Genomic DNA, 24,095 nt, shown 5'->3' on the forward strand with positions numbered 1-24,095 from the left:
TGGTGCCATCGCTACATGGCAAGACTAATTAAAATGATGAGATAGCTCCTTTCCAAGCTCATAGACAATCTGACATCATGATGGAAGACTTGTGGCAAGAGAAAGACGTTGTCAATGTGCAGGAATAGTTTCCCAGAATGTCAGGCAGTGGATGAAACTATTACCACATCTTGTTTCCTTGCCTACATGCCCACACAACAAACTCTCATTCTACCATGCTACGATAAATTGCATCTATATTGTGCACTTAACGAGATTATTCTTGAACAATTTTTTATTGGATTATGGGTGACCTTGAATTTACAAAGTATACTAGAGGCAAGTATCAGATTTGTGGAGAGTGCGGGAGGCTGTGGAGCAGCAGGGAGTTATATAGTGTAGAGGATTACATTTTAAGGAGATCTGAAATCAAGAGTGCTAATGAATGGGATATGGAATGAAAAATGTAAATTATGTGTCAGCAGAAAAAGGTGCGTTATAATGACTAATGCCCCTGTCCCACTTAGGAAACCTGAACGGAAACCTCTGGAGACTTTGTGCGCCACCCAAGGTTTCCGTCCGGGCAGTTCCCGTATGTTCCCGGAGGTTTTTGTCAGTCTCCCTACTTGCTTTCACTACCTGCAACCTCCAGGAACCACACGGAAACCTTGGGTGGGGCACAAAGTCTCCAGAGGTTTCTGTTCAGGTTTCCTAAGTGGGACAGGGACATTACAAACCCTACCTTTCCTCATCAAAAACAGATTGCCAAAGTCAGGATGTTTTTCGTCTCATGTTAATATGACCAGCTTTAAAAGCTGGGAGCTTGTTACTGCCTCCTGGCATCCAACATTTCCAGAGTGGTCTTTAGATTTATTTTCATACCAGTGCCATTCAATGCCAGCGTATTGTAGAAAGCCTTGACTCGTGTTCATAAAGCCAACCCCACATTACCAAAAATAGGGTAAATATATAAAGATAAGTTTAACAAAATCTTTAATCCCAGGCCAGTAGATCATAATGCCGTCACGGGTAGATAGGGTGATCAAGAAGGCTTTTAGTACATTGGCCTTCATCAGTCAGAGTATTGAGTAGAGAAGTGGGCGGTCATGTTACAGTTGTAAAAGACGTTGGTGAGGCCACATTTAGAGAACTCTGATCAATTTTGGTTACCTTGTTATAAGACAGATGTAGTTAAACTGCAAAGGGTGCAGAGAACGTTGATGAGGATGTTGCCAGGATTCGAGGGCCTAAGCTATAGGGAGAGGCTAAGCAGGCTAGGACTTAAGGGCCTGTCCCACCAGCATGCGATTACATGCATCTAGCGTGACCAAACGTGGTCGCTTGAGGCGTACGGCCGCGCGGGGCTGGTCCCAATTTGAATCGCGGAGGCGTATGGAGTTGTGCGGGGCTGGTCCCGACATCATACTCATCAATCAGCTGGGCAGGAGGCGGGCCGACGGAATTTGGACGTCGCATGGCGTCGGCACCCGGGGCGGTGACGTCATCGCGCAACACCACGCGCTAGGCGTATGCTGTCAAGATGCTGCGTACGCCCTCAATGCGCCTGCGGGTCGACAGGTCGTTGGCGTGCAGAATGTTCGGACAGTGCAGGATTTTCGGAGTCCCGCGCGATGTCAGGACCAGCCCCGCATAACTCCATACGCCTCCGCGGTTCGAAGTGGGACCGGCCCCGCGCGGTCGTACGCCTCAAGCGACCACGTTTGGTCACGCTAGACGCATGCTGGTGGTACAGGCCCTTTAATCCTTGGAGCACAGTGGGATGAGGGATGATCTAATGAAGTTGTATAAGATCATGAGAGGAATAGATTGGGTAAATGCAGAGTCTTTTACCTACAGGAGGGGAATCAAGAACCAAAGTATTCATCGGTGTAAGGTGAGGGGGAGAACTATTTAATAGCAAGCTGAGGGGCAACTTTTTTTACACAAACAGTGGCAGGTATGTGGAACAAGCTGCCGGAAGAGGTAGTTGAGGCAGGTACTAACACAACATTAAATATATATTTGGACACAGACATGAATGGGATATGTTTATAGGGATAATGGCCAGCCACAGGCAGGTGGGACTAGTGTAGATGGGACATTGGTCAGCACGGGCAAGTTGGGACAAAGAGCCTGTTTTCAAGCTGTATGACTATATAACTCTATCTATAACGTAACATTTATCTAGCTCAGAGGTGATCTTTTGGTTTACCCACTAATCATAGATTTGGAAACCTCACCAAAAAACGATGTATCAGCATCTTTACAGACCTGAGTAAAAATGGATCGGAGAAAGAATGGAGAGTGATCCCCCAGTCCCGTTGTCTGGGGGAGTGAAGGGATGAGTAATCTACTCACAGATCAAGTGTGTAGCCAACAGCCATTCGTACCAAACACTACTGCTCTCACTATTGCCAATCACATTGACAGATACAGAGAGGTAGAAAATGATGTCTGGTCACATGCGATTAATTTGTGTGCTAATTTCTACACATTGGCTTCAGCTACTGTTTTATTGTTGTCACCTTCAGTGAAACTGACATTCAAATGCAGAGTACAAGGCGCAGATGCAACTTTCCCCCATCAGACCAAGCATGAACCCTTGGCCCAGAGACTCCACCACTTGCTAAAAATAACTCACAAGAGATTATCAGTGATGTGACGGATTCAATATAAGAACCCATGAATTAATTCACAGAAACAATAGATTATTTTCAGCAGATAACACTTTCTGGTGCAGTAAAGGAATAATTTGAGGAAGGCCATGTATGAAGTCTGTGTAAAACAGAGCACTAAGGATCTCCAACTATCTCCCTCACTGGGAGTCCCATCATCTGGTACCTTGGGCTGCTAGAGACTCAATGATGAGTGATGGCTATTATGTTTAGTCACCACAGCAGTGTCCTTGGATCATACAATGCGTCCTGATTTCCAAAGATCCCAAGAGTGGGGAATTCAGCTGATTTGCCAAGATCCAGCAGAGAGTCAGAAACACTCTACCTGTAGTTTTGCTTTTCACTGGCCACTTGAATCTTCTCATAGACCGAGTAAGCTTGGTTACCCTCCCAGTCGCGCATGTCGATCCTCAGGGAGTATTGCCGTTGGTTTGTCTGAAGAAACAGCATCTCATTGCCAAGCCAATGTTCGCTGGATGGATTCCCAAAACCCTAGAGCACAGCAGAGAACACATTATTAGACTGTTTCCATTGGGACATTGGTGTATTATGCTCCATATTGGAACATAAACAAATGTGTACTCCTTGCAAATGGCTTAACTGATAGAAACATAGAAACATAGAAAATAGGTGCAGGAGTAGGCCATTCGGCCCTTCGAGCCTGCACTGCCATTCAATATGATCATGGCTGATCATCCAACTAAGTATCCCGTACCTGCCTTCTCTCCATATTCCCTGATACTTTTAGCCACAAGGGCCACATCTAACCCTCAAATATAGCCAATGAACTGGCCTCAACTACATTCTGTGGCAGAGAATTCCAGAGATTCACCACTCTCTGTGTAAAAAATGTTTTTCTCATCTCGGTCCTAAAAGATTTCCCCCTTATCCGTAAACTGTGACCCCTTGTCCTGGACTTCCCCAACATCGGGAACAATCTTCCTGCATCTAGCCTGTCCAACCTCTTAAGAATTTTGTACATTTCTACAAGATCCCCTCTCAATCTTCTAAATTCTAGCGAGTACAAGCCGAGTCTATCCAGTCTTTCTTCATATGAAAGTCCTGACATCCCAGGAATCAGTCTGGTGAACCTTCTCTGTACTCCCTCTATGGCAAGAATGTCTTTCTTCAGATTAGGAGACAAAAACTGTACGCAATACTCCAGGTGTGGCCTCACCAAGACCCTGTACAACTGCAGTAGACCCTCCCTGCTCCTATACTCAAATCCTTTTGCTATGAATGCTAACATACCATTCGCTTTCTTCACTGCCTGCTGCACCTGCATGCCTACCTTCAATGACTGGTGTAGCGTGGGGAATCATCTACACCTTCCCAACCGGAACATGGTCTGGGCAGGTGGCATCACTAGCCACATGTCCCAGCGGTAATCCAATTACAAACACAGTTTCCCCATCTCCAAATTAAGGTAGGGCTGATTACGGGAAATTTGAACCAAGCAGAGTTTTAAAGAGGGTTTCCCTCCAATTTTGTTCCTTGGCCGTTCTGGGACTGTCTAAATGTCTCTTGAGTGGGAGTGGCGGCGCCTAACGGCAGCGGCTCGACTACAGTCGTCTGTCTTTTTTTATTTTTGTCTTGTTAAATGTATGTCTTGAGTTAGTTTTTATTATTTTTTTTAGCTGTGTATATGTGGGGGGGCTGTGGGGGAAACCGTTTTAAATCTCTTCCCTGTGCGGGGACCCGACTATTCCCTGTCGGGTCTCGGATGTCGTTGGGCCTAACATCGTGGAGCCGGCGGTGACCTCCGGCCGGGACTAACCTGAGGGCTCCAGTTGCAGAGCCTGCGGAACTGACATCGTGGAGCTGGCCAACTTCGGAGCGGGAAGAGCTGTGGTGGCGTGCGGCTGCGACCCGACTTTGGAGTTCGGAGGCACCGGCCGCAGACCCAGTGGACGGGAACATCGGGCGCCCGCAGGTCCCTGGGGGGGGCCCCCTTTTCCGACCCTCCGCAACGGCGACTTCTCCCGCTGGAATCGCGGGTTTAAAGGACATGGAGCCGGGGCCTAACATCGCCCGGCGTGGCTTAAACGGCCTCAGGACTTACCATCGCCCGCCGGGGGCTTTAACATCGGAGCCCCAGTTCGCCTTGACACTGCAGTTGGACTGCTGAACCACGGTAGACGGAACAAAGGGAAGAGATAAAGACTTTGCCTTCCATCACAGTGAGGAGATGTTGGAGACTCACTGTGATGGATGTTTATGTAAACTGTGTTAAGTGCGGGTCTTGGATTGTTTTGTAATGTAAAAAAAACTGTAGAAATGATATTTTGTTCAAACCTAGGTTTGAATGACAATAAATGCATTCTATTCTATTCTATTCTATTCTATTCTATTCTATTCTATTGAACATCACTATCATGTCAGCTTCCACCACCTGATAGTATATTCCTGACAACTCTGCAGAAAAGGTTACCCCACGCATCTCCTTTAAACTTTTTCTCTCTCACTTTAAACCTATGCCATCTAGTAATTGACATTGCTACCTTGGTATTCTCTACCCTATCTGTGACTCTCATGGTTTTATAAACCTAATCAGGTCACCCATCAGCCTCCATCACTCCAGAGAAAGCATTCCACGTTTGTCCAGCCTTTTCCTATTGCTTATCCTCTCTAATCCAAGCAACTTCTGCACCATCTTGACGAAGGACATTCTTGTTATTGAGGGAGTGCAGCGTAAGTTTACAAGGTTAATTCCCGGGATGGCGGGGCTGTTATATGCTGGGAGAATGGAGCGGCTGGGGTTGTATACTCTGGAGTTTAGAAGGATGAGAGGCGATTTTATTTAAACAGATAAGATTGTTAAGGGTTTGGACACGCTAGAGGCAGGAAACATGTTCCCGATGTTGGAGGAGATCAGAACCAGGGGCCACAGTTTAAAAATAAGGGGTAAGCCATTTGAAACGGAGACGAGGAAACACTTTTTTCTCACAGAGAGTTGTGAGTCTGTGGAATTCTCTGCCTCAGAGGGCGGTGGAGGCGGGTTCTCTGGATACTTTCAAGAGAGATAGATAGGGCTCTTAAAGATAACGGAGTCAAGGGATATGGGGAGAAGGCAGGAACAGGGTACTGATTGGGGATGATCAGCCATGATCACATTGAATGGCGGTGCTGGCACGAAGGGCCGAATGGCCTCCTCCTGCACCTATTGTCTATTGTCTACCTTCTACACCCTTTCCAAAGCCTCTGCACCCTTCCTATAATGGGGAAACTAGAACTGCACACAACACCGGAAGTGTGGTTTGACCAAAGTTTTCCACAACTGCAACGTGACTTCCGAACTCTAATGCCCCTGTCCCACTTAGGAAAACTGAACGGAAACCTCTGGAGACTTTGCGCCCCACCCAAGGTTTCCGTGCGGTTCCCAGAGGTTGCAGGTGGTTGCCGGAGGTTGCAGGTAGTGGAAGCAGGTAGGGAGACTGACAAAAACCTCCGGGAACGGCACAGAAACCTTGGGTGGGGCCCATAATCTCCAGAGGTTTCCGTTCAGGTTTCTTAAGTGGGACAGGGGCATAATACTCAATGTCCTGATCGAAGACGGTAACATGCCGTACACATTCTTCACTCTATCCATTTGTACCTCCACTTACAAAAGGCTATGGATCATGACACCGTGGGGAATCTGATCAAATGCTTTAATAATGTTAATGTAGTTCACATTGTGAAGCAGTAACTCTACTAGCTGCACCACCATCTGGACATAAAGTAGAAACTGTACTAGGAGAACGTCACCCACCATCCATCATTCAAAACCAATTTAAAACAAGACTACAGCAAACTGGAAGTTCAACAGCTATGAGGAGACATGCAGATCAATCTCACAGTTCAAATGAATACAAAGTGAGAATGTTACAGAGCCACTGTTATACTTCACTAGCAGCAATGCTACATCAAGCAACAAGCGGAAACTCTAAGGTTGGGTCAGAACTCCCTCCACAATTGCTGCTTGAGCTGTTGAATATTTGCAGCATTCCCTGATGTCTGTAGTATACAGAATCTAGTGTTGAGCTTTTTAATATTTTTGATGCGTGCTGTCAGTGAAAATGTTTAAATAATCATAATGTGTTTTAACACTTGATCCTTTCATTTAGGTCACCTTGTACCATTCTGCTTTTGTGATCGCAGTTTTCCCGAGACACCATCACTTCCTAATGTGTATAACCTGCACATTACTGATCGTGGAAGGATGTGTTCTGGGCTCTGATTCACATGCAGGGGTTTCTTCTGGTACAGGCTTAGCTTGGGACCCGTTAAACTGGCTTTGACCAAAGATCCTATAGCGGATCCTTAACATAGAAATATAGAAACATAGAAAAAAGGTGCAGGAGTAGGCCTTTCACCCCTTCGAGCCTGCACCGCCATTCAATATGATCATGGCTGATCATCCAACTCAGTATCCCATCCCTACCTTTTCTCCATACCCCCTGATCCCTTTAGCCACAAGGGCCATATCTAACTCCCTCTTAAATATAGCCAATGAACTGGCCTCAACTACCTTCTGTGGCAGAGAATTCCAGAGATTCACCACTCTCTGTGTGAAAAATGTTTTTCTCATCTCGGTCCTAAAAGATTTCCCCCTTATCCTTAAACTGTGACCACTTGTTCTGGACTTCCCCAACATCGGGAACAATCTTCCTGCATCTAGCCTGTCCAACCGCTTAAGAAATTTGTAAGTTTCTATAAGATCTCCCCTCAATCTTCTAAATTCTAGCGAGTACAAACCAAGTCTATCCAGTCTTTCTTCATATGAAAGTCCTGACATCCCAGGAATCAGTCTGGTTGGTGAACCTTCTCTGTACTCCCTCTATGGCAAGAATGTCTTTCCTCAGATTAGGAGACCAAAACTGTACGCAATACTCCAGGTGCGGTCTCACCAAGACCCTGTACAACTGCAGTAGAACCTCCCTGCTCATCTACTCAAATCCTTGCTATAGGATCTTTGGGTTTGATTCAGTGTTCAAAAGATTATCATTTGGCCATTTTTTTCTGGACTGTTAACCTTTTTCCAAACCTTTACTTGGGGAATCTTCATTAGTGAACCTGAAATTGAATTGGGAGAAGACTCGGCTTGGCCAAATACCTTTCACAAAATGTGATCATCCTGACACACCTTGCAGCTGGCTGCATCCTGTACAGTCTCTGCTGTAATGTAGGAAACACAGCAGCCGATTCAACAGCAAGATGCCACCAGCAGCTGTGTGATAACAACTCAGTTCCCTACATGCGGCGGTGTTGACTGGAGGACAAATATCGGCCAGGATTCCAGGGAGATACCCCCCAGCATGTCGTGGGACCAGAGGGACAGGCAGATCCCTATAATGATCAACAAACAAGCAGCACCTCTGACAGAACAGCAGCCTGCAATTAACAAGGCAGAGTCTCCTTATAACTGGAGAGGGGCCTGATCTGATAATATTGTCAGAGGTGAGAGTGTGGACCACTGAGGCATGGATCACTGGGAAAAGACAAAGTCACCAGAGCCCACAGAAGGAGATGAGCTGTGAATCAAGTCAATAATAAGGAGAGCCAAAGCAATATAATAACAACACTAAACTCGATTGATGAGGGTGAGCCACAGGGGTATAGAGAATTACCGAGCAGCATTCCGTGGCCAATTAGTAGAATCAGCTCAGAACAAGGACAGTGTTGTCTGCTAACCAGACTAACTGTAAAAAATAACCTCCCGCTTAATTATACTTCAGAGTATTTATTTCTTTTCTTCTTGCAGTGTCCAAGCATACCAGAGTGAGTTTGCTGTAAATTACACCTTGCTTTCTGGTTTCTGACAGTGAGAACAGGGATGGAGGCTTAGAAGTTGTGAAGCAGCAGCCAGTCAAGGCAGTGGGCAGAGAGGGGAGAAGGGTGGGAGTGGGGAAAATCTAACCCTGAACATCCCCGAACTGCTTCCCGAGTGAAACCAGGCACCGTCAGACTGCAGCCGTCAGAACGTGCTTTGTACAACTGGCGCACTGAGACGGTGCAGCTGCAGTGGCCCAGGCATAATCCTGACCTCGGGTGCTGTCTGTGTGGGGTTGGTATGGAATGCACTGGGTGCTGCGGTTTCTTCCCACAACCCGCAGATTTGTGGGGTTTGTAGGGTATTTGGGGCGATGGTGATGGGGGTCTGCAAATTACTCTTTCGTGCAGATAAGTGAGAAGCAAAGGTCAGTTGATGGGCATGTTTACACAAAAAAGCTGGAGAAACTCAGCGGGTGCAGCAGCATCTATGGAGCGAAGGAAATAGGCAACGTTTCGGGCTGAAATCCTTCTTCAGACATCTGCATCTGCAGTTCCTTCTTAAACTCAGTTAATGGGCATGTTGGAGCAACCAAGTTCAAAGCTGAAGGCAAGTAAGAAGAGGGGAATGGGATTGACAGGGGGGCTCTTCTGAGAGTTGGCATGGGTCCAATAGACAATAGACAATAGGTGCAGGAGTAGGTCATTCGGCCCTTCGAACCAGCACTGCCATTCAATGTGATCATGACTGATCATCCCCAATCAGTACCCCGTTCCTGCCTTCTCCCCATATTCCCTGACTCCACTATTTTTAAGAGCCCTATCTAGCTCTCTCTTGAAAGCATCCAGAGAACCTGCCTCCACCGTCCTCTGAATTCCACAGACTCACCACTCTCTGTGAGAAAAAGTGTTTCCTCGTCTCCGCAGTAGAGCACGTTAAATATGCAAGTGATGTTATCAGCATCGTATGACATCAGCAGGCCATGTGGCATCACCTGGCCCAATCTGCAGTCTCAGCCTGAAGTGTATGTAGGGTCAATCTCTTGTTTTACTTTCGACTTTAGAGATGCAGCGTGGAAACAGGCCTTTCAGCCCACCAAGTCCACATCGACCAGCGATATTCCCGTACAATAGTACTGTTCTACACACTATGGACAATTTACAATTTTACCAAAGCGAATTAATCTACAAACCTGTACGTGTTTGGAGTGTGGGAGGAAACCAGAGCAGCTGGAGAAAACCCACGCAGTCACGGGGAGATCATTTAAACTCTGTACAGATAGCACCCGTAGTCAGGATTGAACCTGGGTCTCTGGTGCTGCAAGGGGGCAACTCTACCACTGCGCCACTGTTTGCCTGAGCATCCACAGACCAGTCAGGGCCCACAGGGTGCCAGGAGGCCAAGAGATTTTCCATTCCTTGCTGTTACCCCTCATAATCTCCTCCCTGCACACCACTTCCCACTTCCCCCACCCCATTCCCCACCAACTCTCCTGCCAATCATGGATCAACTTCTCTCCTTAAAACACGGTTGCAGGTGGTTGCCGGAGGTTGCAGGTAGTGGAAGCAGGTAGGGGAACTGACAAAAACCTCCGGGAACCGCACGGAAACCTTGGGTGGGGCGCAAAGTCTCCAGAGGTTTCCGTTCAGGTTTCCTAAGTGGGACAGGGGGCATAAGGAACCACAATCAGTCAGTTCAGGTGTTGGTCAGACCCGACCTCATTGAAAGGTGGAATGGCTCGAGGGGTGAATAGCTTCACTGGTGCCCCTAGTGTCCCTATTCCTTGTTCCAAGGGCACTTTGTTACAGAGTCAATCCAGAGGACAATATATGAGTGGGGGAGGGATGGAAGAAACAGGTTGTTTCAGTTGTGCAGAAAACTGGAAGATACTGAAATATTATAGCACAGGCTGAGGCCCTTTGGCCCACTGTGCAGTCCTGGCACTCTGCAAGAATACCCATTGAATCCTATCCCATTGTTCCCTTTTCAGAATTAGTGATGCTCCAGGGTTCATTTTCAATATCCTTTAAAATACAGTGAGGTAATCAGAGACTGATATTCTGTACAAAGAGAACAAACCATTTCAACTCAGGGTCAACTCTCCAACATAGAAATGAAAAATCTGTTAACTAAAGCAATAAACATATCTTTTTACAAAGTTACATATCAATTCCCATTCAGAGTCCTTGATGAATAATCCTGCTAAGATTTTACACGGCCAACACTGACCCAAAGTGTGCAAGCAATTTAGAGACACATTAAGACAAGTCTCTACGGTACGCCCATTAAATAGGCCACAGTATCAAGTGACGCAGACTGGCGCTATTGTTGTTCTACTTCCGTTCAGGAAATCTTTGGGAGTGATCTGCCCAGCCTTATTTTTATTCACTATGAGGCTCCATACCTCCCTGTTCCAGGCAGCCAAATGCATTCAATAAATAATAGACAACAGGTGCAGGAGTAGGCCATTCGGCTCTTCGAGCCAGCACCGCCATTCAATGTGATCATGGCTGATCATCCACAATCAGTTCCTGCCTTCGCCCCATATCACCTGACTCCGCTATCTTTAAGAGCTCTACCTAGCTCTCTCATGAAAGCATCCAGCGAACCGGCCTCCACCGCCTTCTGAGGCAGAGAATTCCACAGTCACAACTCTCTGTGTGAAAAAGTTTTTCCTCATCTCCGTTCTAAATGGCTTACCCCTTATTCTTAAACTGTGGTCCCTGGTTCTAGACTGCCCCAACATCGGGAACATTTTTCCTGCCTCTAGCGTGTCCAAATCTTTAATAATCTTATTCACAGAGCGTCTCTCAAGAGATAACCTATGCAGCAAGAAGTCTGTTGGTCAAAGCATCAATGGATTAAATGAGGATCAGTGGGGCTTTTGTATCTTTATACTCTTCCTTTGGAATTTACGAATATAACAAATAAGGGCAGGAGTAGGCCATTCGGCCCATTGAGCCTGCTCCACCAGTCATAGCTAATCCTGTTTCTTATCAACTTTCCCACCTGATCCCCATGTCCCTCATCGCCATCCTGAGTCCACTTCGAGGAAATTCCAATGATTCCCAACTTTCCAGGGAAGACGTTTATCTCAGCCGTAAATTAGAGACCTCTTTTCCCCAAACCCTGGCTCAAATCCGGACTCTCCTGCATGGGCTGGAGGGAACTGCCTCTCAGCATCCATCCTGTCTGTATCTCCTCGTACCTGGTGTGTCTCAACGGATGGATTACAGGCTGCTAGCCTTTGCCAACTGAAAGGGTGCAAGTCTAATCCAGTGGTGGTGGGGAAGAGGGTCTTCTGATATTAGGGAGGCCCGGAGGCGTTCCTTTGAGTCACCCCCAACCTCTAAGAGGTAGCTGGACATCTTTGCTAAATTCCTAGCTGCCACTCCAGTCTCTGGTCACAGGGAGTGGACAATAACTTGGCACTTTGGTACTTGGTAACGTACCGGACCAACAGGTCTACAGAGGACGCCATATCGGCGGCCCTACACTCTGCCCTGACCCACCTGGACTACAACAACTCCTACATCAGGCTGCTGTTCATTGACTTCAGCTCTGCCTTTAACACCGTCATCCCCGCCAGCTTGATCACCAAACTCAGTGGACTTGGCATCTCCACCTCCCTCTGCAACTGGACACTGGACTTCCTCACTAACAGACCACAGTCTGTTAGGGTCAATAACCTCACCTCCTCCACTATAACACTGAACACCGGAGTGCCACAGGGCTGTGTGCTGAGCCCTCTCCTCTACTCCCTCTTCACCCACGACTGCATCCCAAAGTACGGATCCAACGCCATTATTAAGTTTGCTGACGATACCACGGTAGTAGGACTGATCAGCGACAACGATGAGTCAGCCTACAGGGAGGAGATCCAGAACCTGGCAGCCTGGTGTGCCAACAATAACCTCGTCCTCAACTCCAAAAAGACGAAGGAGATTATTGTTGACTTCAGGCAGACCAGAGGAGGCAGTCATACCCCCATCCATATAAACGGGACTGAGGTGGAGCGCGTCTCCAGCTATAAATTCCTCGGAGTACATATCTCGGAGGATTTGTCCTGGTCCCTCAACACCTCCAAGCTGATCAAAAAGGCACAGCAGCGCCTTTACTTCCTGAGGAGGCTCAAGAAAGCCCACCTGTCCCCCCGGATCCTGACCAACTTTTACCGCTGTACCATAGAGAGTATCCTGACCACCTGCTTCACGGTATGGTACAGCAGCTGCACTGCTGCGGACAGGAAGGCACTACAACGGGTGGTGAAAACCGCACAGCACATCATCGGTGCCCCGCTCCCTGCCATGGATGCCCTCCACCGAAAACGGTGTCTGAGACGGGCTGGGAAGATCATCAAAGACCCCTCACACCCCAACCATGGACTGTTTGCCCTCCTCCCATCAGGGAGGCGGTACAGGAGCCTCAGGTCACGTATTAGTAGGATGTGGAACAGCTTCTACAATAATACAATTACATTGCTGAACTCGGAGTCCCAACGATAGATTTCTCCGGTCCCTCCGTCCCCATTGTTTAATTATTCTGTATTTTTTGATTATTCTGTATCTTCTCTCTTTCTATTTTTTTTAAATTTCTTTATGCACAACTACTACGGACTGACGCAAAACTGCATTTCGTTGTACTCATACTTGTATTTGTGCGATGACATTAAAGTTGAATTGAATAGAATTGAACTTTCTTCCTCAGCATGGAGACAATGGAAGTTCCCAAACAGGGGCAGATTTGAAGTCTGGATTCAAGCACAATGACACTATTTGCTGGACAATGCATGTGCAAGAGCAAAGAGCGAAAATGAAATGCAGGGTAGAATTATGAATTCTCTTCATTGTTTAAAAATGAACATGTTTTGCATTTGGGGTTAAATATTCTAAATACTTTATAGGATTACAACAAAGCTGCACAATCTGTTGCAACATTATGTAATATAATTAAATCTAATTTCCCCGGACAGATTGCAGACAAGTGCAACTGGATATTAAGAAATGTCTGGAAATTTGGAAAGGTTTCGATTGGCCTGGGCTTGGGCACGATCCCTTTAAAATATTCCACATAGTAGTCATGGACATATTTCATTGCAATGAAAGCTTTGCTGCTCTTTTAACCAATTCTTCACTGGACTGAGGTGCCGTCTCTTGCTAACCCCGGCCTTCTGACCAAGGAACGCCAAAGCCCAAACTCCCACCTCCTCACCCGCACAAAGGTGGGGTGGGAAATGGGCAGACGTGATCTGGAATTCTCTCGTCCAAAATGATTTAGCTGTGGAGTTTACTTGAGGATTGGTGGGATTAAAGAGCTGGGAAAGAGCCTTAACACCAGCACCGGCACCAGATCTTGCCAGAGTGGTTATAAAAAAAAAAAAAATGTTGGAGGAACTCAGCTGGTCAGTCAGCATCTGTGGAGGGAATGGACATTTTGGCTCAGGTAGGGAACTGGAAAAGAGTTGGGGTGGGCAACGCCTGGCAAGTGATAGGTGGGTACAGGTGAGAGGGGTTGATTGGCAGATGAGTGGAGTAAGTGCAAATGGCCAGAAATGATTTCAGTTAACAAAAGAAAAAGAAAATAAGTGAAATGTAAAGTTGGAACGAGGGATATGGGACAAAAGGGTCAGAGGGTGGGGGGGGGGGGGAAAGGGGGGGGGGGGGGGGGGGGGGGAAGGGAAATATGGGACTCGGGGATGGGAGGTGGGTGTTTAGAGGGGAAAGGAGCAGGTTGACTTGGGTGATGGGAGATGATGTAAGAAATGTGTGCACATCAGGGTAGTTATTACTTTAACGTGGTGAATTCAATATTCAAATTGATGGGCTGTAAGCTGCACAAGTGGAATATGATGTACCGCTCTTCCAGTTTGCATGTGGCCTCACTCAGGCTATGGAGGAGATTAAGAGCTGAAAAGTCGGCATGGGAATAGGAAGGTGAGTGAAAAGGGCAAGCGACCAGGAGATCCAGAAGGACAGAGTGCAAGTGTTTGGCAAAACAGTTGACTAGCCTATGCTCGATCTCACTGAAGTACAGGAGGCCACATTAGTAGCATTGAATGCGGTAGGCAAGGTTGGGACAGATGCACATGAACCTTTCTCACTGCTGGGGCACCTGAATGGAGTGAGAGAGGAGGTGCAGATACAGGTGCTATGTCTCCTGTTGTTATAGGGAAAAGTGCCTGAGGTAATGATGCATAACCGACGCCCTTCACCCTGTGGAGTCAAGGTGGAGGAGATTGCTTCTAGCACACAAAGTACTGCAGTAACTCATAGGGGTCAGGCAGCATCTCTGGAAAACACACCTGAAGAAGGGTCCCGACCCAAGACATCACCTATCCGTGCTCTCCAGAGATGCTGCCTGACCTGCTGAGTTACTGCAACACTTTGTGTTATCTCTTGTACAAACCAGCATTTGCAGATCCTTGTATCTTGTTGATTCAAATACAGTTTAGCCCTGTTCTGACTGAATGGAGGAAAGGCTTGAGGGCTGAACATCCTGTTATCTTTAATGAAACACTGACTTTGTTCCAGAATATAGCTGTTGGCGCAATTGTTTCTGTAGTTACAGCTGACTAACTTGTCATCTTTGCACTGACGTCACTTTTTCCCGAAGCTGCACCAAGCACAGTGGCTGAAACTTCCCGCTCACCATTTTATATTCTTTCCAGGTCCGGTGAAAGTCTACGCTGCCATCCCTTCTGTGTTGGATGACGGTCCAGCCACCTCCCGCGGTCTCCATGTTGCAGTACACCTGGGGAGAAACCAACAGTGAGACCTGGCAACTGTATCACTCCAAATATAAGCTGATAACCACCAGGAAATGACCCTAATCATCAGTAGCAGCACTGGACATTGACAAAGGACATTGACAAAGCTTCAGGTTCCTGGGAGTCAACATCTCCGATGACCTCTCTTGGACCCACAATACCTCTACTCTGATCAAGAAGGCTCATCAGCGTCTCTTCTTCCTGAGGAGACTGAAGAAGGTCCATCTGTCTCCTCAGATCCTGGTGAACTTCTACCGCTGCACCATCGAGAGCATCCTTACCAACTGCCTCACAGTATGGTATGGCAACTGCTCTGTCTCCGACCGGAAGGCATTGCAGAGGGTGGTGAAAATTGCCCAACGCATCACCGGTTCCACGCTCCCCTCCATTGAGTCTGTCCAAAGCAAGCGCTGTCTGCGGAGGGCGCTCAGCATCGCCAAGGACTGCTCTCACCCCAACCATGGACTGTTTACCCTCCTACCATCCGGGAGGCGCTACAGGTCTCGCCGTTGCCGAACCAGCAGGTCGAGGAACAGCTTCTTTCCGGCGGCTGTCACTCTACTCAACAACGTACCTCGGTGACTGCCAATCACCACCCCCCCCCCCGGACACTTCTTATTTTTTATTCCAAATCGTTTGCTATGTCGCTCTTCAAGGGAGATGCTAAATGCATTTCGTTGTCTCTGCACTGTACACTGACAATGACAATTAAAATTGAATCTGAATCTGAATCTGAATCTGAATCTGAATCTGAAGGAAGGGCAGTGAGAGTTGCCTATATGGATTTCAGTAAGGCATTTGACAAGGTCCTGCATGGTGGGCTGGTTCAAAAGGTTAACACACATGAGATCCAAGGCGAGTTGGCTAATTGGATCCAAAATTGGATTTGATTGGGATGTCAAGAATAGTGATGGAAGGATTGTGGGCCAAAGGGGCCATTTCTGTGCTGTACTGTTCTATGTTCTATATTCTATGATTCTTTTCTGATTGAAGGCTGTGGTGCCCATCGGTAGCAGTGCTCGGGACATTTGCTGTCTGTGGTCTATTTGAACCATTTGGATGTAAATGTAGGAAAAATGATAAATAAATTTGCACATGGTGTTCTTAATAGTGGGGAAGGTTGATTAAGGTTGCAGCATTTGGAAAGTTGGGCAGAGCAATAGCAGATGGAATTTAGGACATAGGATATAGAATAGTACAGCACAGGAACAGGCCCATCGGCCCACAGTGCCAGCATCAAACATAATGCCAAAATAAATAAACTGATCTCAATTGCTTGCACGCCATCCACATGCCTCCAGTCCCTGAATATCCATGTGATTTTAATCCCGACGTGCGAGGTAATGGATTTTGGCAAGTCAAGTTAGTGCTGGCTCGAAGGGCCGAATGGCCTCCTCCTGCACCAATTCTCTAAATATGGGTAGGACATGTACAACAATTGTTTGGGCATTCAGGAATGTTCTCTGACAGAGGGATCTTAGGGTTCAAGTGGCTAGTTCCTAGAAAGTGGTAACACAGGTAGATAGGATGGCGAAAATGGCACATGGCATGCTGACCTTCATCGGCCAGGGTCGAGAATACTAAAGTTGGGATGTTATGCTGCAGTTTTACAAATCTTCATACTTGGAGAGTTGTGGGCAGCTGTGGTTGCCACACTATAGGAGGAGTGTGATGGGTGTGCGAGAGCGCACAGAGGAGATTCACCAGGTTGGTGCTTGGATTAGACTATTTAAATTATGGGGAGTGAGCAGGTAAGAAGGGTTTGTTTTCCCCCCAAGGAAAAATAGGCTGAGGGGTGATCTGATGGAGGTGTATAAAATGATCGTCCTACTGCTGATGTCTGAGCATATGTAGGAGTGTGCAGACACACCTGTATATCCCAAGGAAGGACCGCACGACTTTAAAATACCGATCTTGTTCCCTGTGTTCATGTGTCTGCTGATCTCTGCGAGTTGCTGCCCTGTCTTCTCTCTCCCCCATCAGTTCCAGTCTCGGTCAGCAGGATCCGCCTCTGGCAACTGTGCCTTCCAGGGATGGAAATCCTGGGGGGGGACGGGGGGTCACATCCCCCCGCTTTGAGAGGCGGGGGACAATCCCCCCCATGTTTTGTAATCAGGACTTTATTAGACTCTAAGGGCTGAATCGGCCCGTTCATGGGGCCTTTTAGCGCCAGGCGCGGCTTAATATCAAACTGCTGCATCGAGGCGATCGAGGCTCCCGATGTTGAAGCCCCCGCCAGCTGATGAAAGACCCCGTGAACGGGCCAATTCAAGCCCCATGATTCGGGACGGACAAAGCCGCTGTTGCTGGAATTCGGAGTCAGTCATCAACCAGGTCAGCTTCCGATGTTACCGTCCACAGGGCCCACGGCCGAAGCCTCGAGTATGTGCGCGCATGCGCACGTGCGGCCGCCAAGAAATTGTGTCCCCCGCCCCCCCCATGTTTTGATAGCGATTTCCGTGCCTGGTGCCTTCAGCTGCTTGCCCTGAACTCCAGCCCCCTCTCCGCTCCCTCACCTGCCCTGATACTTGCATCAATGAGGCTCCCGGGCTGATTAGCTATTTTTGGGGTCAGCAGGAGACATGAATATCGTAAACCTAGCCAGGAACCTTCAATCTGGTGGGCTGTAGACTGGATGTAAATCTCTCTGCAGACTGAGATTAACGATCCACCCCATTTCCCTTGTGCCTTGATAATTTATAAAATGTTGGTAATAAATCGTCAATTTATTGCAATGCTTTCTTTTGAAAAGTGGCAGAGATTAAGCCAGGGAGGGGACTAAGATCATATCGCTCCTCCAAGTGCCACAGAGGGACCTCAGCAGTGACTAGCCCATTGATGGATTTCCAGGCACCTTCTCCCCAGCTCAGCCCTGTTGATAAGTTGGCTTCAGGCTGCAACCAAGCCCATCACTCAGGCCTGACAGCAGCTAACGAGGGCAGCCAGTCACTCAGCTTGTAGCTGTGGCGATAGATGTCTGTGCGGGGGATTTGACAAGTTTCCCCTTCAGACCCCCTTGCCATCCCAGACTGCACCCCGACAGGTCAATTGTGTGGGGTCGTCCCAGAGTTGAGAGTGAGCTGCCACAGGCCGGTACCGTGCCGTGTAAAAGTGGATGAAACAATGCTTTCGACTTTAGAGATACAGCACGGATGCCTACAACAATAGAAGTTGGGATGTAATGTTAAAATTGTACAAGGCTTGAGAATTAAGGGACAGAAGTTTAGGGGTAACATGAGGGGGAACTTCTTTACTCAGAGAGTGGTAGCTGTGTGGAATGAGCTTCCAGTGGAAGTGGTGGAGGCAGGTTTGATTTTATCATTTAAAAATAAATTGGATAGGTATATGGATGGGAAAGGAATGGAGGGTTATGGTCCGAGTGCAGGTAGATGGGACAAGGGGCGAATAAGTGTTCGGCACGGACTTGTAGGGCCGAGGTGGCCTGTTTCCGTGCTGTAATTGTTATATGGTTATATAAACCTGTACGTCATTGGAGTGTCGGAGGAAACCAGAGGACCGAGGGAAAACCCTCACGGTCACAGGGAGAACGTACAAACTCCATAGAGACAGCGCCCGTGGTCAGGATCGAACCCGGGGCAATGTACTGTAAGGCAACAACTCTAACATTGCTCCACTGTGTCACCACTGTACCAATGCTCGCTATGTATCAGCATTGGGTTCTTCATTATAATGGAGATCTCAATGAGTTCAAACTGTTTCTCCCATCCACCCAGCACCGCTGTTGCAGACAACTGAGCTCTTGTGAATTTTGGAGGTGTCTTTAGTAGGCCTAAGAGGAGCAGGAAGCTGACATTCTGGATGTTCTGTCCTCCCAATACCACCCTCACCAACTTCTCCCAGCCCTTCCCTCACTATTTCTCTGACCGCTGAGGATGATTCTCCCAAACACTGACTTAACAACAACTTCCAGCAAGATGTCCCAGCCTGCTTCATAGGAGCTTTACCAAGACAAGCCTGGCAGTGTGTGCGACTGGGAGATATCAGGACAGGCCGCGTAAAACTTTGACAGAGGAAAGTCTTAAGGAGCTTGGTAAGGGTGGAGGGAGAGGACAGAAGGAGGACTTTGGAAGGGAATTCAGAAAATGGAGCTATTAAATGTGGGGATGATCAGGCACCTGCTTGAGGACCTTCTACAGGGGCACCATCGAGAGTATAATGACCTACGGCATCACTTCCTGGTTTGGGAGCTGCACGGCTTATGAGCAAAACCAACTTAACAGGATAGTGAAGACAGCCAGTAGGATCATTGGTGCCCCACTCCCTCTCCTGTTGGAGATCTAACAGAAGCGGAGCATCAGCTGAGCCATCTCCATTATTTAAGGACCCCTATCATCCATCACACCACATCTTCTCCATTCTGCCATCTGGGAAGATGTACAGGAGCATCAGCTGCAGAACCAGCAGGATGCTCCACAGCTTCTTCCCACAGGCAATAAGACTGGTTAACGGACTGTGTCCCCTCCCCATATATCATACACCAATACATCTAACCTCGCCCATACGTTGACAGCTAGGCACCTGTCAAAGCAAGCCACTGTTCGGTCTGAATGTCTGTTTTTATTTCAATCTTTAGGCTTATTTTAGGGATGCAACAATGGTAATTTTAATTTTTTAAGTTATATGTATTTATTCTGTTTTTATTAACCGCACTGGCGGAAACTGATTGAGAAACAATGTTTTTGTTTCATCTGGGTATGTAAGTACTCAGTTAAAATGACATTATAGTAAATACTGAATACTGAACACTGAATTACGGCAGGTGAACAAAATGAAATGAGGAGAGTGAACTGGAGTGGTGCAAGGAGGGGATTGCCATAGATTAGGGCTGGGGGTAACTGAGATGAGGATGGATAAGAACAGAATTCTGCTCCGTACACTCCAGTCAATTCTGACTGATTACAATAGGGACACACGGAACTGCAGAAGCTGGAATCCTGAGCCAAACCTGGCAACCAGTCCTTGAGTAAGTCAGCAATCCTGCACCATCCACAGACACTGCCTGACCCACTGAGTTACTCCAGCACATTGTGTTTTGAGGACTGATTACAAAGAGATTTAAGCTTAAATAAACATGCAATTCTAGATAAACATGCAATTCTAGATAAAGCAGGCCATTAAAAGCTTTTCCCACTGAGAGTAGGGAAGATTCAAACAAGGGGGCATGACATGAGAATTAAGGGACTGAAGTTTAGGGGTAACATGAGGGGGAACTTCTTTACTCAGAGAGTGGTAGCTGTGTGGAATGAGCTTCCAGTGAAGGTGGTGGAGGCAGGTTCGTTTTTATCATTTAAAAATAAAATTGGATAGTTATATGGATGGGAAGGGAATGGAGGGTTATGGTCTGAGCGCAGGTATATGGGACTAGGGGAGATTATGTGTTCGGCACGGACTAGAAGGGTCGAGATGGCCTGTTTCCGTGCTGTAATTGTTATATGGTTATATTTCTTAGCTAAGGTAAGCTAGTGGTTGGCCTTAGCACACATTATAGTGAACAGCAGAAAACTCACAAAGTCCGCGTAATGTCATCGGGGAGCGTCACCGGCAGTAACGCAGCTGTGCAACCTGAGTTGGTGGAAGTTTAATAACTGTTGATAAATTTCCTCCATTTGATAGAAGCCCTATCGGGAGCCGTAGCAGATTGGGTGTGAAGACTGGGCTTGAGGATTAAATTACCTCATAGCACCAGTGTAATACTTGGCACTGTTCAGAGTAAATTAAAGCCTCGTTATTCTCTCCAAAAGACCGATTACTTAGTTATTCGTATCTTATGATCTGTATAAAATAAATATAGTGCTAATGGCAGCAAAATGTGGTGTTGAAATTAATAATAGTGAATTGAGTCAGGGGACCTTATACATTGTGAGGTGCTCCATAAGAAAATATCGACAAGGGAATTGTTTGCTGAGCTCTCCTGTGTTAATGCCATGGATTTTTGTCCGGTATTAACAATCATTTTTACTCCCGGGTGATGTTATGAGGTGATTGGGACCTGTCTGAGGTTTTAGTTTTTCAGTCACAGGGAGAGAATGGAGAGAGCAGGTTTGCATTCCCCAGAGTGGAGGATGCTGAGGGGTGGCCTGACAGAAATCAACAGTTATAAGAGGGACCTATAAAAATATTTTTCCCATGATAGGGAGGTCCATGTTGGGTCTATGGTTGCAATGGGACAGTAAGTTTCCCAACAGCAGAGGAGGCCATTAGCCAAACCCCACCTCCCCAAGCCCTTCACCCCAAGTGGGCTGGAACCCTGAAGGATGCAAAGACTAAGACCACACCTAGAGCCCCCCAAAGTATCACCTCATGAATGTGACTTTTTCAAATGAGATATCTTGGTGGGCACATCCTCCAAATCATCAGTACAGCAACAGCAAGGAAAAATGTTCCCGATGTTGGGGACCCAGAAGCAGGGGTCACAGTTTAAGAATAAGGGGTAGGCCATTTAGGACTGAGATGACGAAAATCTTTTTGACCCAGAGAGTTGTAAATCTGCAGAATTCTCTGCCACAGAGGCAGTGGAGGCCAATTCCCTGGATGTATTCAAGAGAGAGTTAGAGCTCTTAGGGCGAACGGAATCAAGGGATATGGGGAGTAGGCAGAAACAGGGTATGGATTTTGGATGGCGGTGCTGGCTCGAAGGGTCAAATGGCCTACTCCTGCACCTATGTCTATGTTTCTATGCAACAACAGATTTATATTGGTCGTTTAACACAGTAATTCAACATGTGATACTAAGCCAAGATATTAGGGACAGGTGAACTAAAGCAAATGAGGAGAGTGAGCTGGGGTGGTGCAGGAAAGGAGTTCCAGAGCTGGGTCCAGGCAGCTGAGGAGGAGGGAGAGGTGTGGAGAGGTGTGGAGAGAGGGGAGGTGGGAGGGGGGGAAGTGGAAGGAGGAGGCGGGAAGGGGGTGTGTTGAAGAGTTCCAAAATTAGACCTAGGCACAAAAGAGGGAAAGGTGGGGGAGGAGGTGTGAGGAGGGTGTTCCAGAGCTGGGCCCAAGCAGCTAAAGGCACAGCCCCAGTGGTGGAGTAATGAGAATTGGAGATTAGCAAGAGACTGGAGTAACAGTGCAGAAAAGCCACAAAACTAAAAATTCAATTACCAGGAAAGAGTTAAATAGAAGACATTGCTGCCTGCGATCACTATCATGTCATCAATTTATTGTGTAAAAAACTATTAGGATGTTTGGAACATGTTGTTTTGACTTTGCAATATAAGTTGATGAGTTTATTTGTTACATTCAAAGATTAACTGTAACTTGGCCCACAAATTTTAAAATTTGTTCCAAGTTGCAGGAATTTGCAAATAACTGGGATAATTAGTTTTTAAATGAAGAAGAATGAACAAATAAACTAATTTCAGTCTGATTTATACCTGGAACACAAAGGGTCTGTGGTATTGCAAGGCCAGCTATCAAACCTTGTCAATCTGTTAGTGTGTGTGTGTGTATACAAACTAATTTCAGTCTGATTTATTCCTGGCACATACAGTGCATGTTGTATTGCGAGACTCACTTCTAATCCCTGTCAATCTGTTTGTGTGTGTTTCTATGAGATGTGTGCATGTGTCTATGTATGTGTGTGAGTTGTTTATTTGTGAGGGGTGATGTGTGTGTGTGGTGAGTGGGGCAATGATTCTGTGTGTGTGTGTGTGTGTGTGTGTGTGTGTGTGTGTGTGTGTGTGTGTGTGTGTGTGTGTGTGTGTGTGTGTGTGTGTGTGTGTGTGTGTGTGTGTGTGTGTGTGTGTGTGTGTGTGTGTGTGTGTGTGTGTGTGTGTGGCTGTGTGTGTGTGTGTGTGTGTGTGTGTGTGTGTGTGTGTGTGTGTGTGTGTGTGTTTGTGTGTGTGTGTGTGTGTGTGTGTGTGTGTGTGTGTGTGTGTGTGTGTGTGTGTGTGTGTGTGTGTGTGTGTGTGTGTGTGTGTGTGTTTGTGTGTGTGTGTGTGTGTGTGTGTGTGTGGTTGTGTGTGTGTGTGTGTGTGTGTGTGTGTGTGTGTGTGTGTGTGTGTGTGTGTGTGTGTGTGTGTGTGTGCATGTGTGTGTGTGTGTGTGTGTGCATGTGTGTGTGCGCATGTGTGTGTATGTGGGTATGTAGTGAGTCTACTGGTAATTGATTACAACTGGTCACAGCTCTGCACTGTTTCAGCTGGTGATGCAAGGCACCAGGGATCAAGACTGCGCTGAACATACGGAAGGAAAATATACTGCATTTTCCAAATTGGCGGAGGGGTACGGGGACACTCTATGGTCTGAAGCTCATAGAGTTATACAGTGTGGAAACAGGCCCTTTGGCCCATCTTGCCATGCCAAACAAGATGGCAGCTTGGAGTCAAACCTCAGATCATTCAAGGGGCTGCCAGGATTCACGTGGCCCAGTAGAAATGTGGAACCCAGGGGCTGTTGTTTCTGGAGCCAGATGCTCATTGCGGTAGAAATGGTTGGTTTGCATTGTGCTTCTGCCCAGCAGGGCTCTAGCCCAGCCTCTTCTGGCTAACCCTTAGGGGTACAGGAGTCTGTGGTATGTAAGGTGTTGTCACACATATACCCCCACCCACCCATTGCTCACACTCTTCCCTCTCATCACCCCTAGTGCCCCAATCTACACCCATCAAATGGCTGCCCACTGTGTCCACAGCCCACAGTGCCCTGTAACTGTTGGGATCACAAGGCCACTGTCAGCCAAAGTCACAAAGCGGGATTAATGCAAGCTCCTTGCCTTCCTGGTTTCCGACATCTCGGCGAGACGAATACTGTAGACGCCACTCCTATTGTGACCGGCATGATAGGCCTCTGCACAGTCCCGGAATAGCTTGTCCTCCATGGCAGATCTCCCTGCGATTGGAGAGAGGAAAGGGAGATATGGTCAAGTGGGCTGGTGTGCTCTGTGATGGCAATCCTGGCTGCTCTT

The 24,095-nt window shown here is 47.2% G+C and overlaps 1 protein-coding gene across 1 annotated transcript in view; it reads right to left on the bottom strand.

The window, feature by feature from the left end:
• Nucleotides 1-24,095, bottom strand: part of LOC129696623 (angiopoietin-1-like) — a 152,582-nt gene that overhangs the window by 14,593 nt on the left and 113,894 nt on the right. Inside the window, exons 5-7 of the mRNA XM_055634680.1 lie at nt 23,904-24,019; nt 15,055-15,156; nt 2,980-3,146 (exon numbers count right to left, since the gene is read on the bottom strand). Of these exons, the coding sequence (XP_055490655.1) occupies nt 2,980-3,146; nt 15,055-15,156; nt 23,904-24,019 (385 nt within the window). The remainder of the gene's footprint in view (nt 1-2,979; nt 3,147-15,054; nt 15,157-23,903; nt 24,020-24,095) is intronic.

Source organism: Leucoraja erinacea, chromosome 4 (assembly GCF_028641065.1).
Source record: "Leucoraja erinacea ecotype New England chromosome 4, Leri_hhj_1, whole genome shotgun sequence".
Lineage (NCBI taxonomy): Eukaryota > Metazoa > Chordata > Chondrichthyes > Rajiformes > Rajidae > Leucoraja > Leucoraja erinaceus.